At 42.4% G+C, this 14,993-nt stretch overlaps 1 protein-coding gene across 2 annotated transcripts in view; it reads left to right on the top strand.

Moving 5' to 3' along the window:
* HEATR1 (HEAT repeat containing 1) overlaps positions 1-14,993 on the top strand; it is a 79,018-nt gene that overhangs the window by 20,073 nt on the left and 43,952 nt on the right. The window contains exons 15-21 of one of the 2 annotated variants that reach the window (XM_061624567.1): positions 403-614; positions 1,764-1,885; positions 3,884-4,084; positions 4,954-5,137; positions 5,349-5,497; positions 6,354-6,468; positions 7,691-7,863. In XM_061624567.1, the coding sequence (XP_061480551.1) occupies positions 403-614; positions 1,764-1,885; positions 3,884-4,084; positions 4,954-5,137; positions 5,349-5,497; positions 6,354-6,468; positions 7,691-7,863 (1,156 nt within the window). Of the gene's footprint in view, positions 1-402; positions 615-1,763; positions 1,886-3,883; positions 4,085-4,953; positions 5,138-5,348; positions 5,502-6,279; positions 6,469-7,690; positions 7,864-14,993 lie in introns of both variants that reach the window. The other variant, XM_061624566.1, reaches the window with a different exon arrangement.

Raw genomic sequence — 14,993 nt, 5'->3', positions numbered from 1 at the left:
ATTTTATGCTGTATATGTAAATGTTTTTATAAATGTACTGATGACTGTCCAGTATTTTATTTATTGAGATTAACGTGACTGCATTTGATACTATTGTATTTTATCTCATTTTAATGTACGTCGCCTAGAGTGGCTATCTGCCAGATAGGCGACACACAAATTAAATATTATTATTATTATTATTCCAAACAATGCAGAATGTATGTTGACAAGCGTTAGATATATGCTGTGATAGTAAATGCTTTAAATACAGTAAAGTACAATTGACACTAAAGATGCTTCCGTCATATTAAATCACATGACAATAAATTTTAGGATGGGGAACCTTGTTGCAAACCTTGATATTTTTTTAGTGATGTGATCTAGCAATACCCATTCTTCTTCATTTCATATGTGTGTTAGGTGCAAGATCCTGGAAACTGGCATACACCTTTTAATCAAAGAAGAAATTCTTAAAAAGAATAAAGAGCTCTTAAATCAATTAGTCCTAAAGGTGCTACCATTTATAGTCATAACCAGTAGTGATTCAAAATCTGCCGAATGGAAAGTGGCATTTTGTATAGCAGAGTCTGGTCTGTGCTCCCTGCATCCATTGTTGAAAGGCTGGCCAGAAGGTAAGTCATAAAAAAAACTAAAAATGAAAGGTTCCCTAAAGTAAGTGGCACAGTTTTGTTATAACATTATTTACTGTAAAATAACAAGCTTGCTTTTTTTTAAGTCCATAAAAATGTGGTTGAAAAAGGAAGCAGGATGTTTTTCTTTTCTTTTTTGATTGTTTTAAAGCATTTATCAATAAATAGGAGTAAATTGGGCTTCAATCAAACAAAATCTAGTGTCCTGAATCTATGCAGTGACTGCTGAAAACAGTAGATATGCTGATCACTACTGCTTCACACCTGCCCCGAATCCAGATCTGAAGCATGTGACTCTAGCACCTGGATTTTGCACCAAAAAATGTGTAGCTGGATCCTGCACATATGTGTATGCTCAGGAGAAACCAACCATTTAATGGGACTTTTCTCCCAATCAAGGAATTGTACAGATCAGTTGCTCTTCTCAGGCTCACACTGCTGCTGTGGTGTATCAAATAATGTTGCTAGAGAACTATCTGGAGGGAAGATTTGTGGCCAGCAATTTCTTTAGGCGGCAATCCTGTGTTCACAAACCTAGGATTGTCCCATTAAATTCAGCAGGGTTTACTTCTGAGTAGACATGTATAGAACTAAACTACCAGTATTGTAAAGCCAAGCTTCCTGCTGAATGCAGGAATATAATCCTCATATAAAGGTAACAAAAAAAAAATAGCAGATCAAGTGCAAGCAGCAAGAGATTGACTTAGAAACTTGGAGGCATGGCATTTTCTGTAGCATGCTTAAAGGAAGGGAAGGCAAGGGAATATAATGTGATATTCAGCTAAATCCTACTCCGAGGAGACGCAGTGTCTATTAACTCCAGTGAGTCTACTCTGAGTGAGACTGACATTGAATACCACCCGTAAAATTTAATTTTAAAGTGCACTTGAAACAAAGAAGGAAGGCTTTGGTAATGCAGAATAACGTCTTACTGTGAAAGAGGAAAGGATAAATGTACGATTGATATGAATGATGAGCTTTAGAAATATGTCGAAGACATGACGTTTTAAACATAAATAGGACTACTCTGAAGGCAAAGGTTTTGAAAAGTTTAGCCAGAGTCTCCCATTGTCCTTAACCATACTTTTTGTTGTAGCTGATGTGTTAATGTTCTTGTTTTTGGTGAAATAGCTTTCGAAAAGGTAATTAAAGCAGCCAAGTCGGAAGACTTGATAGGTGCATCTAATGCAAAACTGATCAGCCTTCTGTCAAAGAACCTAACTTCAGTGGATCCATCCTTCACATTACAAATGGTACGTGTGTAACTGACAATATCATTTTTAATAAAAAGGCTATTCCTTAAATTGTCTGATTAACAGATTTAAGGGATGCTTGATACAGGCATTACAACAATAAAACAGCAGTTAAAGTATGACTTGTGGTACATTAGATTGATTCAGGTTTTAATGAAACCCAGATCTAAAGATGGTCGTGGAACACTTACTTTGCACAATTTGCACTGCTGCACATTGAAGGAAAGATGCAGAACAAGTATATATGAAGCTACCTTGAGCCAGATGATTAACCCATGCAACCTGATATGGTCTGCCCTGACCAGGAGCAGCTCTCCAAGGTCTTGGAGATAAATAATTTATTTATTAAAAAGAAAGAAATATGCTGCTTCCTATAATAAAAGCTCTAAGCAGTTTACATAAAAACAACAAAAACAAAACAACATTCAATAAAACTTCCTAAAAACTAGGGTAAAAACAAAATGCAATTGTATATCACAAATAAAACTGAGCTCTACAAAATAAATTTTTTTTTAAGAGTCAGAGTCCAGGAAAGCTTGTGTAAACAAACACGTTTTTAAGAGGGCTTTAAAGGTCATAACTGTCTTCACCTCCTGAATTAGCCATGGGAGGGCATTTGAGAAAGTGGTTACTCTAGCCAAGAATGCTTCTGTGGTTTGGCCCCAAGTGACAATCTGCTGGTCACACTCCCCCTGTCCCTTTCCCAAAGAAAGTCATCCATCTGGGGGAACCAAGGCATGTTCTGTCCCAAAACTGGTCCCAAACCCAAACAAGAATGGGGCAAGATAATCTAATTAATTCAAGAGCATCTGAAGCTGAACCCCCCCCCCGATTGCCTTGCCCACAAAATGTGTATTGATGCCAGATGGTAGTTGGCATAAACCTCTGAGTCCAAGGTAGTTTCTTTGAGGACTAGCTAGACCACCACCTCCTTCAAGTCAGTGGGGACCACCCTATCATGCAGCAACGCATTCACCACACCCTGGATCCACTCAGTTAATCCTCCACAGCTAGCATGAATTAGCCAGGATGGGCATGGGTTGAGAGAGCATGTTGCAGGCTGAACGGCTATAAACGTCTTGTCCACATCCTCAGGTGTCTATATTTGAAATCAGTCCTAATCAGACAGGATGGTGCGTCAGACACCTCAACAGCAACACTCAAATCCACAAGGAGGTGGATGATTTTGTCCTCAAAAGTGTCTTGCAAAATCATTGCAGCGGGCCTCCAAGAGCTCCAAGACTGGGTTAATCAGTGTAGATGAAAGCAACCCTTGTAACCATCTGGAAAACCAACACTGAATGGCTACTCGAGTGCAATAGAAGCAGAAAAATGGGCCTTCACCCACACACAGTAGGCTCAATTTGGTGCCCTTCTGAACTAAGAAAGGCAACTGCACTTACTTGGCATCTCCAGCAAAAACAAACATCTCAGTTGTGGAACCTGGAATGTTCTGCAAGCAAGGCACATGTTCACTGAGATACGATCCCTCCCCTTTGTAGTTCATTATAACTTGATATGTGTTGAGTTTGTACTCTTAGAATGGAATGGATGGAAAATGTTCTCTGACAATCAGAACATTCGGCTGTTTGGGGGAAATGCTTGAATTAACTCTTGCACCTAGAGTTTACCCTGGGGACAGGGGAATGGATGTAGAGCCCCTGCCTTGCCTTTAGAAGGTCCCAGGTGCAATCCACAGCACTTCCAGGTAGGGCTGGAAAAGACTCCTCTTTAGAGAGCCACTGCCAGTGAATGTAGACAGTACTGAGCTAGATGGGTCAATGGTCTGGCTCACAATAAAGCAGCTTTCTATCTTTCGTTCATTTTTTTTTTGTTAAAGCCAGGTTTTGTATATGGCATGTTGATAGGGGAAATATATGGAAAAGCCAAAACACTTAGAGATCTTCACAGATATTGGCCAGCCTTCTTTTAAAAACCAATTTTATGAAAATGTAAAAATAAAGAAAATTCCCTTGCTGTGTTTCATCCCCTTTCAAGGTGGAAGGTCTCGTCAGTATTGCAGAAGGGGAGTGTCACACTGTGACACAGAAGATAACCACTCACATTATCAGCTCTGTTCTTGTCCAGTCCTGCTGCAGTAGTTCACAAGTGGAAGAGTGTCATTTACCACTAGCTTTGAAGGTCTTCCATCTTTTGAGTAGAAAAATGCAAAATCTTGATGACACTTGCCCTGCAGAGGTGAGGAATGTTGAGTTTGTAACGTGGGATGAAAAAAAAAAGGAAAATGGGGCGGGAAACAGAAAGGATTTATTTTGTCCTGTGGTAGATATTTCTAAAAGTTATTGCACAGCAAGGAGCTTCAGACAGTCTATACGAAGTCTCCTCTTCTTCCTAGTGCCACTCTAAACTTGCACACCTATTCAGGGTGCAGTTTTGTTGCTTGAAGCTGATACAAAACAAGCAGGTTTTAGAGGGTTGCTGAAGGGTCAGGGTCTCTTGGGCAGTGAGAAGGGAGGCCTGTTTATTTTATTTATGTTATGTTGCATTTCTATTCTGCCTTTCCTACTAAGGAATTCAAGATGGCACACATGGTTCTCCCAGTCTCCATTTTTATTTCACAACAACCCTGTGAGGTAGGTTAGGCTGAGAGGCAGTGTCTGGCCCAAAGTCACCCAGTGAGTTTTATGGCCGAATGGGGATTTGAACCCTGGTCTTCCAGGTCATAGTCTAACACAACGCTTTGCCCTAGCAAAGAGGCACGGTGAGATTGTAAGCCAGAGGGGCATATCGAGATCCTTGCCTAAAATGCAGATGATGCGCATGCAGGGAGAGCAGCACGTAGTGAACTTGGCAGAGATGAGGAACCAGGGAGCCAAGCAGGAATAGGCAGGGATGTGACAGTGAGTGGAGTTGGTGAGAGTCACGGGTGGTTATAAAGCCAGGGAAGGCAGTAACATAGCAGAGAGGGGTAGAGCAAGGAGAAGATCAAGCAAAGCTATTAAAGGCAGATGTTGTTTGTGAATGTGTGGTATGCAGTGCCTTTTTATAAATAAATGAAGGTAGAGGGAGGACTACTGCATATCAGCAGTTGTGCTTTTTATTTTCAGGCATTTCTCTGCAACTTCTCTGTTGAGTTCACATCTGGCAATGAACTGTTCTTAGAGATATTAATGGCATATATAAAAAAGTTAAACACTAGGGAAGCTGTTGAATTAGAAGATTCTGCCTTGCTCATCGTTTTGATTAGAAGCTTTATTCAAGGCCTGCTTCCTCCGGATTCCTTTTCAAAAGGTGACTTTGCAATTGCCAAGTAATACTTTTTAAAATAGCATATTATAAATGCTTTGCTTGTTGTAGTTCTACGCATTTGCTTTCTAAAGATTCCAGTATTGTTGATCATGGAATGGGCAACATTGGTAGATCTGTGGCCTGCAGAAAATCTTTCTGTTCCTGAAAATCCTTTTGATCAGCCATTGATTCCTGCTTCTGTGCATTCATATAGATGAGGTGTGGTGGAATCCAGAAACTTTAAGCGAAACAAGCAAAGGCTATTTACACCTGCTGTTGGGGCTCTTTGACATTCTGGTCCATGGAGCCAGTGAGGGAATCTATGCTGATCATTTTCGTGCAATGATCCGACTTCTGTTTAAGGTACCTCCCCCCCCCATTTTTGTGGTTATTCTAATTTATGCATTTTAATCTAATCCATACATTTTAATAAAATTTAAAATGCTCATTTTGTTGAAGTTTTACTGTAAGTTTCCCAGAGTTACAAAGAAATGAAATGTAGGCATTTGCTTTTTCAAAGCCAGAAGAAAGCAAAAAGCAACACACGCACACACATATACACGTGTGTGTGTGTGTGTGTGTACACATACTGTACACACACATACATACTAGAGGAGCTCTGCCCCCCTGCTTGCTCTGCTCACCAGCCATGGACTCCCAAACACACACACACACACACGAACTCCAAACCAAACATGCACAAACACACTAGGCACTCCCAGACACATACACAGGGACTTAAACACACACACAGAGGCAACTCCCTAAATGTCCCCCCACCTCCCAAATCACTCCACTCCATGCCCAGGCAAGTCCCAAAACGGCCCCCCAGACACTTGCTGCTGCCATATTTAGGCAGCTTACCGCCTTCCCAGGCTGCAGCTGCCACCGCCTGACCTCAGCCACTTACCTGCCCTCCTGTGTTGTTGCTGCCATCTGCTTGCCGCCTGCCATCCTTGCTTCCCTCACTCCCTCACCTTGCTTGCCTACTGTCCTGCCGCCATATCATGCCTTCATTCCTGACAGCATGACAGCTTACAAAATTATTATATAGTTAGATACACACACACACACACACACACACACACATACATACATACATACATACATATATAAAGGACTTCCCTTTTTTAATTTAAAGGTACATGTGAAAGAACCAGAGAATCAGTTCAGATTTCTCTCAGTCATATGGACTTACAGTTACAACCTCTCCAATCAGCTGAACTTTGCAACAGATGCTGTGCAACAGACTCGGGCTTTGTATATCGGGTGTGCAATGCTTGCATCGCAATCTGTGCAGAAGAAAAGGCAACTGGCATCGGCAGCCTCTCCAGGTAATGTGTGCTGATGTTCTGTCATATTTTGCAAGACTGAGTTTTCAGACAAGTTATTAGAAAAAGTTTTTAAGAGAGAGTTTAATTTGGGTAGTTATGCCTTCATTCAAGGATGGGGAAACTGTGGCCCTCTAGATGATGATGGGCTCTTTTGAGCCCCAGCTACCATGGGCAATGGACAGGGGTGATGGGAATTGTAGTCCAACAACATCTGGAGGGCTATGGGTTCCCATCCCTGCCTTAACTGATGATTTTGCTCTGCATAAGTAAACGGGGGGGGATTTTTTAGGTCAGCAAGCACTCCTGCAGATTCTGTATTAAAATCACAGTTCTGGAGAAAATAAAAGCAAGGTTCTGACAAGCCAAAAACCCAAATTCTGTGATCAGGGGAATTTATTATACAGGGATGGGAGCCTGTGACTCTCAAGTTGTTGGACTACAACTTCCATCATCCCCACCCAGCGCTGTCAATGGTTAGGGATGATAGGAGTTGTAGTCAAACTGCATCTGGAGGGCCACATGTTCCCCACCCCGGTTATGCAGTTTGATGATGGCTATTATATAGTCTTAATTTGACATGCGATTATAAGGACTGGGAAGGTAAAAGGTAGAGAGCCAGGGGGGCTTGGGGGGTACTGTCTAGCTATTACTGTCTGCCATATTCTTGTGCACCATACTTTATAGCTGGTTACAGCACTCTCTAAGAAATAAAAGAAATTACTCTGATTTTGCACAGTTGGTTAAACAGCTGCAAAATGTACAGGTCCCCAGTCTTCTACATTAACTGAAAAAGTTAGGCAAGCCTCTATCATCCAAAATCTGAGATTTGTGGAAACGTCCCTCATTTCTGTTGGGTGGGTGATTTTGGAGGACAGGCAGGAACCAGGAAGGTGAGCATAGAAAAGGAAGTGGAAATCGGCCAGTGGAGGGCACAGTAATCTGCAAGGCCCTTCAGACAAACCTAGAGTCTGTTCTTGCTTCAGGAAATGTACTGGCTGTCAAATCCTGAAGAAAGGCACACCCCCACTGGTTTTTATTTATTTATTTAGATTATTTTTATCCCACCTTTCAACAGGATCTTCCATAGTCCTACCATCACAGAAAAGATGGGATGTGTGGTTTTTGAAATAACAATTAGTTTTTGTTTTTCAAGGCATCCTTGTCATTTTATCAGTGACTTTTTTTAAAAAATAACATTTTCTTCCTACTTATCCCTTTCCAGTGATCATATCTTTGCTGATCAATTTGGGAAGTCCTGTGAGCGAAGTACGAAGAGCTGCTCTAAACTGCCTTCATTCTTTAAGTGGAATAAAAGAATCTGCATTTCATCCTATCATCCATAATTTAGTACAGAAAGCCGAGGAAATAATATCTGACCAAAATTACATAATCCAGGTAACCCTTGGGGAAAAAATATTATGTTTCAATCAGACATTCTCCACACTTGCTATATCCCAGTTTCAAGGACTGGATTATCTCCTTGCTATCCATTAGGTTTTTTAAGAAAACCTCCACCAGGGAGGCACCTCCACTTCCTTTCTAAAGTCAGTCTTCTTCCTCCTTTTGTTAGAGAAGGCTGTACATTACAGTGGCCGCATTTGGATGATCAAATGTCGGCTTAATAAACTGAGATATGTCCAAGCTTCCTGCACCCACATTTCAGCCCCTTTGCTCCTGCTTTGCACAAATGGAGAAAGAAAGCTTGTTGCATCCATACTGGGAAACTATGGTTAGTGGTTTCCAAACAGCCAGAATATGATGCCATGATTTAACGTTGGTTTCCACTTGCTGGTTTGGATGTAATGGGAAACAGTGATTAACTGTAGCATGGTCACACACTTCCATGAAGGGAGAAGTAAAATGGAAGCAACAAGATTGCATTGTGGGTTCAGAAAGCTCATTTATATCTCAGCTTATGAAGCTGGTATTTGATCATCCAAACATGGGCAACGTTTGATGTTCTCATTGGGGGAGTTTTCAGCATTTAGCCAGCATTCCTGCCAAGTCATTAGGAGATGGGGTTCAGACTAAGAGATGACCTGGGCTGTGGATACCAGGGCTGTGGAGTTGGTATGTCAAATCTTCAACTCCGACTCTTCTATTTTTCTACTGTCCGACTCCGACTCCTTCATCAATGCCAAATGTATATTAATGTATTAATATTAATGAATTAATATTAATATTAAAATATTAATTTTATTTTTAAGTCGGAGTCAGTACATTTCTACCGACTCCGACTCCACCCAAAATTGCTTCCGACTCCACTACTCCGACTCCACAGCCCTGATGGATACGATCAGTCTCCAACAACCTTAATCTAATCATCAACTCATATCAGCTCACTGGTATTCTGAGGAGCTGAGGGTGCCAAAATGGCATGGCTGGTGTCTGGAGCGTAAATGGTAGAAGACACATAACGAATGCAGCTAAACACAAGTGTGAACCCATTTGCAGTCTTACTCTGTAATAGCAATGTCAACTAAAATATTACACTTCTCTGTTGCCATTCTGTCTACTATATGCCATCTAGTGGAGCTCTTCTGTGTGGTGAAGGGCCTTGTAGGCATAGACCTGGGAAGTCAGGGCCCAGAACCCTCAAAAATCTGCTGTGAGGAATTAGCTGTGAATTTTGCAGTTAAACGTGCTCTTATCCATGCCAGCTTGGATGCCATTATGTTACAGGATCTGACATGGTTGGGACTAGCTCATCGTCTGCTCATGCTATTATGTATACCTTTCAGTTTGTGCAGCTGAGGAAGTGGACCCCACCTGCTCAGAGGGATTAAGTCGGCCACTTGTCTCCTTGATCCTTGCCCATCCTGATTATTGAAATCTACCAGAGCCAGGCTAGGCTTGCGAATCTTGGAGTTTCTCAATGTCCTTTTGAAAGATGGAGTGGTCTCTGCAATCCTTAGGGAGTCAATAGAGAGACCCTTATTAAAGAAGCCTAAAGTAGATCCTTTGGCTTGGGAGAAATGCTGCCTGGTCTCAAACATTCCCTTTGGGGGCAAGGTGTTGGAGTGGGCTGTGGATGGCCAACTCCAAACAGCGTTGGATGATACTGATTATTTGGATCCTTTCCAGTTTGGCACAACTTCAGGCACAGTTTTGGGACAGAGACAGCCTTAATTGCCAGGCTAGACTAGTGTTATGTGCTCTGTGTGAGGCTGTCTTGAAGATATTTTTTGTTAAATATAGACGGGTTCAATTCTATATCCCTACCAGCTGCCCCTCAAATAACTAAAACCAAGGGACGCCCTAAAGGAGGGTTAGCAATCCTAATATCCACTAAATGTTCATTGTATTAGAACTCCACCATGCCACAATCTCGCCATGGCTGTTCAGCTGATTTTTGATACGCTATCCCTCTTATTAATCAATGTCTATATTCCTCCAGCTACCTCCAGGGCACTTACGGATCCAGTGTGGGAGGACTTAGATTATTATATTACAGAGCTGGAGGCACAATTCCCTAAAGTCCCATTAATTATTCTGGGGGATCTTAACGCAAGAATTGGGCAGAACAATGAGAGTCTCTTAGCTTCTAAGCTCTGGAGGGGTGAAACCAATATACATCTAGTTCCAGAGCTAGAGAGAACCTCTAAAGACCATAGCATTAATTACCCGGGGATATGTTTGACCCGTATTGTTGGTTGTCATAACCTTACCATTCTTAATGGCTTGAAGCCCCTTGATGCCTGCGCGGAATACACATTTATTTCAAACAGGGGAAGTAGTGTGATTGATTATGCGATTACCTCTCTCCATCTCACGCAGTTAATAACGAATTTTTCAGTCGGCAAAGAATTAGACAGCGATCACCTCCCTTTATCCCTTTCACTGCGATTAAAGACGAACTGTCGGCTAGAGGCAGAATACAATTCGGTTGTCAATCAACTGTACTTCCATCATAAACGCCCTATGTGGACCCAGATGGTAGCCTCTAAAATAGCAGAATTCATGACATCCCCCTTGGCTAAGACCATACAAGAGTCTCTTGGAAACTCCGCTGATCTTTCTAAATCGTTAAATATTTTTGATTTCCTGGTTGAGTCACTTCAACCGTTATTAGTATCAAATAATATGTTTAGACGATCAAATGCATATGCAGGCCCAAATAGGTGGTATGATCATGAATGCTTAAATCTAAAGAGACAACTGAAAAAGATATATCTTCGCTATCGTTATCAAAATGCCAAAGTCTTGCCTGAGGCCTATTACAAGACCAAAAGGAAACATAAGGCCCTTATAGTTATCAAAAAACGGCAAGCAGTACAAAAAGGATGGGAGTCCCTGAGAAAGGCAGCCAAGGACAAACCCCCCCCCAAATTCTGGTCATTAGTTAATGGCTCTATCAGACCTTTTAATTCTGCCCCCTGTAATATCCTTCCAAGTGTCTGGGAGCAACATTTTGCGGACTTCCAAAAGGACGCACAATATTCCTATCCGATGACACTGTCAGCAGTTGACTGTGAAACTCTGCCTAATTGGCCGGTTACGCAGTCTGAAATAATGGACATGATTAAAAACCTAAGACCGGCTAAAGCTCCAGGTGGTGACAATCTTCCCCCTGAGATTCTAAAAACACATCCAGATTGGTGGGCACCTATCCTGGCCAATCTATTCACATTGGTCAATAACAAAGGTCACTTTCCACAATCCTGGAAGGAAGCCATAGTGGTGCCTATCTATAAGAAAGGACCTAGGACTGAACCCTCCAGCTACAGGCCAATTAGCCTGCTTTCAGTGATTGGAAAGCTTTATGCCATCTATTTAAAGAAGAAACTGTCCAACTGGGTAGAGGAGGAAAACATATTAGGATGGGAACAAGCAGGCTTTAGGAGTGGCAAATCGGTCATGGACCACTGCCTCCTATTAAACCACCTAGCCGAAAAATATCGGAATCAGGTAGGGAGTGGTCTATACGCTGCTTTTATCGACCTGAAGTCAGCGTTTGACTCTATACCAAGGGATATTCTGTGGGCCAAATTGGCTAAAACATCCATTGACAAGAGACTGTTGTTTTTGATATATAATCTGCATTTGAACACCTCCCTTCGTGTTCGCTGCAGCCAAAAAGGAGATCTTTCCGATTCAGTCACTACGTCAAGAGGGGTCAGACAAGGTTGTGTTCTGGCCCCTCTGCTTTTTAATCTCTTTTTGAATGATCTGACCCCTAAATGCCTTTTGCCTGACCTTCATCTGCCTAAAATTAGAGGAACCAGCTGCCCAATTCTACTTTATGCTGACAATGCGGCTCTGCTCTCCTTCTCAAAAGTCGGCCTTAAACGTCTGATTAAGATCTTTATGAACTACTGCTCAGAGAACTCCCTAACGATTAATTTCTCAAAAAACCAAAATTTTAGCATTTGTAAAATCTCCCTTAATTTCTGATTGGAAAATTAATGGTCACATTATTGAGCAAGTTAGATCTTATAAGTATTTAGGCATTATATTCCACTCCTCCCTCTCCTGGATTCCACACATACGTGCGGCAGTTGCGACGGCTCGGTCATCAATGAAGAGCATCATAAGGTATTACTACAATAATGGGGGCCAACATATTCCGGCAGCTATCCTGGTGTTCAGAGCCAAAATATTATCCCAACTACTATATGGTGTCCAACTTTGGATACATGCTTTTAATCCCTCTGTTGAGTCAGTGTTGTCCATTTTCCTACACCGAGTCTTTGGTGTCCCGAACTGTGTACCAAATGCTGCTTTAAGAATAGAGGTGGGATCAAGCACAGTTGAATGCCAAGCGTGGTCCCTCGCCTTTACCTTTTGGACCAAAATTATTCTTGGATGCCCGTCAGGCTACTTGTCGCTCCTAAGGGATGACGGGTACCTTTCCACCTGGATGAAATGTTTTTTAGATAAGCTGCCTTACCTTGGCCTATCTATAGAATTTCTCTTCTCCCAAGACCCCAGCAAGGCTGGGCAGATTATTAGGTCCCGGCTACAGGACATCGACAGACAATCTACAATACAAGCTGCAGCTAAAACGTGCTCTCCCCTTCAGCACAAATTGTGCTCCAATTTTATAAAGCACGCTCCCTATCTAGACGCTCTAACGAACCCTAAATATCGATTAGCCTTCTCTAAGGCGCGATTTAACTGCCTAGAGTCGGCGCTGCTGGAGGGCAGATTTAAGGGTATACCTCTAGCGCAACGCTTATGTCTGTGCAAGGAAGGACATGTAGAATCCCTTTCCCATGTTCTATTTGACTGCCCATTATATGCTGAGGAAAGGGTCCGATATATTACACTTCTCATCCCAAAGTTTCCTAATAGATCTCCAGAACAGCTGATGATACTGTTGCTATCTGGTAAGGACAGTACCCATTTGATTCCAGTTGCTAAGTATTTCTATGCAGCTCAGTGTAAACGATCGTTATTTGCCTCTAACTCCTCTCTGTAGATTTTATACTATTTTAGTAGTTTCAGTCCTTATTTTAGCTAATTTGCCGTATTGTCTGTAAATTTTTTATCTCTTTTGACGGGTCGTTGACCGTAATAAAGAATGTCTGTCTGTCTGTCTGTCTTTGAAGATATTTTGAAAACGTCATCTGATGAAAATGTGCCATCTAGCTACTAGTTGGGGCCAGGTGATTGGAGCATATTGCACCAATACTGTGCCAGCTGCTTTGGTTGCCAGCGCATTTTCAGGCCCAATTCAAAGTGCTGGTGGTGACCATTAAAGCCCTAATGGTTGGGACCAGATTCCCTTTAGGGCTGCCTGCACCTGTATCAAGCTGTCATTACCTTAATATCTACTCCCAAGGCCTTGTTGAGATGCCTACCTTTAAAAACAATTGGATTGGCGAGCAAACAGAACAGGGCCTTTCAGCATCTCCCCCCCCCCTCCAAAAAAAATTATGGAACTCAACTCCAAGTGAGATCAGGCAACCTCCATTCCTTGTTAATTTTAAACAGGCCTTAAATATTCATTTTTTCACCATGGCCAATCTAGGATATTGGATGATACTCTGTTTCCTGACTCCTAACTGAGCAGAGCAGAGGGAGCTGTCTCAGCTGGTCCACAGGAGAGGAGATACAAGCAAGCCAGCTTTCAGAGAGCGAGCGAACAGGGAGAGCAAACAGGAGTTTGACAAAGGAGCTTGACAGGGGAGGTCAAGGGGATGTCCCTAAAAAACTAAAATAAAATTACTAATTCTCCTTGCACAGTGCACCGCATACCAGTGGGACTCTCATGTTTACCCTGAAGTAGGACAGGACAAAGCAAAGGCCACTCCAAAACAAGTAGTTAGAAAGAAACAAAAGGTAGAAGAGAGTATGAACGGGAAGGATACTCCAGTGGTTGTGACCTGCAAGGTGTGTGCCATTTTTGTTTTCTTGCCTGAGAACAACATGGCATACACCTGCAACAAGTGCAAGCTCATGGCACTGTTGGAAGAAAAGGTGAGAGGCCTGGAATGGCGGGTGGCCACACTGAGGACTATAAGAGAAGATGAAGAGTTCTTAGACAGAATGCTGGAACAGCAGCAAAGAGAAGTGGAGGTGGAAGATACCCTTCACCAGTGGAACTATGGAACCGCTTTCAACCACTCTAGGATGAGACTGGAGGACAGCCTGTGGTGGAAGAATTACAGGAGACCCCGTGCGACAATGAGCAAGAGGCTGAAGCTCAATCAAGCAGGGGCAATGAAACCATGCCCCACAACAAGAAGAGAAGAGTACTAGTAGTGGGAGACTCCCTACTGCATGGGATTGAAACCCAAGTTTGCCGAGAAGATCCATGCACTCGCCAGGTATGCTGTCTACCAGGAGGACGGATTAGAGATGTGATGGAAGGGTTGCCATCACTTATCAAGCCCACCAACAGGTATACCTTTCTCCTCATCCATGTAGGAACAAATGATACTGCCAAATGGAGCTATGAAGAAATCATATCAGACTGATATTCAGATTAGCAAGCTAGCTAAATGTGGGCTGGATGGAACAACAATCAGATGGATCTACAGTTGGCTCCAGAATTGTACTCAGAGACTGCTTATCAATGGTTCCTTCTCAAACTGGGTGGAAGTAACGAGTGGGGTACCACAGGGCTCGGTCTTGGGCCCAGTGCTCTTTAACATTTTTATTAACGACTTGGATCAGGAGGTACAGAGCATGCTTATCAAATTTGCAGATGATACAAACTGGGGGGGCACAGCTTCTGTGGAAGACAGAAACAAAATTCAAAAGGACCTTGATAGGCTGGAGCATTGGGCAGAAAACAACAGAATGAAATTCAACAGGGATAAATGCAAAGTTCTGCACTTAGGAAAAAGAAACCAAATGCATAGTTATAAGATGGGGGATACTTGGCTCAGCAATACGACATGTGAGAAGGATCTTGGAATTGTGGTTGATCACAAGCTGAGTATGAGCCAACAGTGCGATGTGGCTGCAAAAAAGGCAAATGATTCTATGATTCTATTAGTTTCCCTCTATTCAGAGAACTGGTTAGGCCTCATCTTGAGTACTGTCTAGTTCTGGTCTCCTCACTTCAAGAAGGATGC

The sequence above is a fragment of the Rhineura floridana genome, chromosome 4 (assembly GCF_030035675.1).
Source record: "Rhineura floridana isolate rRhiFlo1 chromosome 4, rRhiFlo1.hap2, whole genome shotgun sequence".
Taxonomy (NCBI): domain Eukaryota; kingdom Metazoa; phylum Chordata; class Lepidosauria; order Squamata; family Rhineuridae; genus Rhineura; species Rhineura floridana.
Note: the sequence above shows the minus strand (reverse complement) of the source record. Positions and strands in the feature narration are given on the sequence as shown.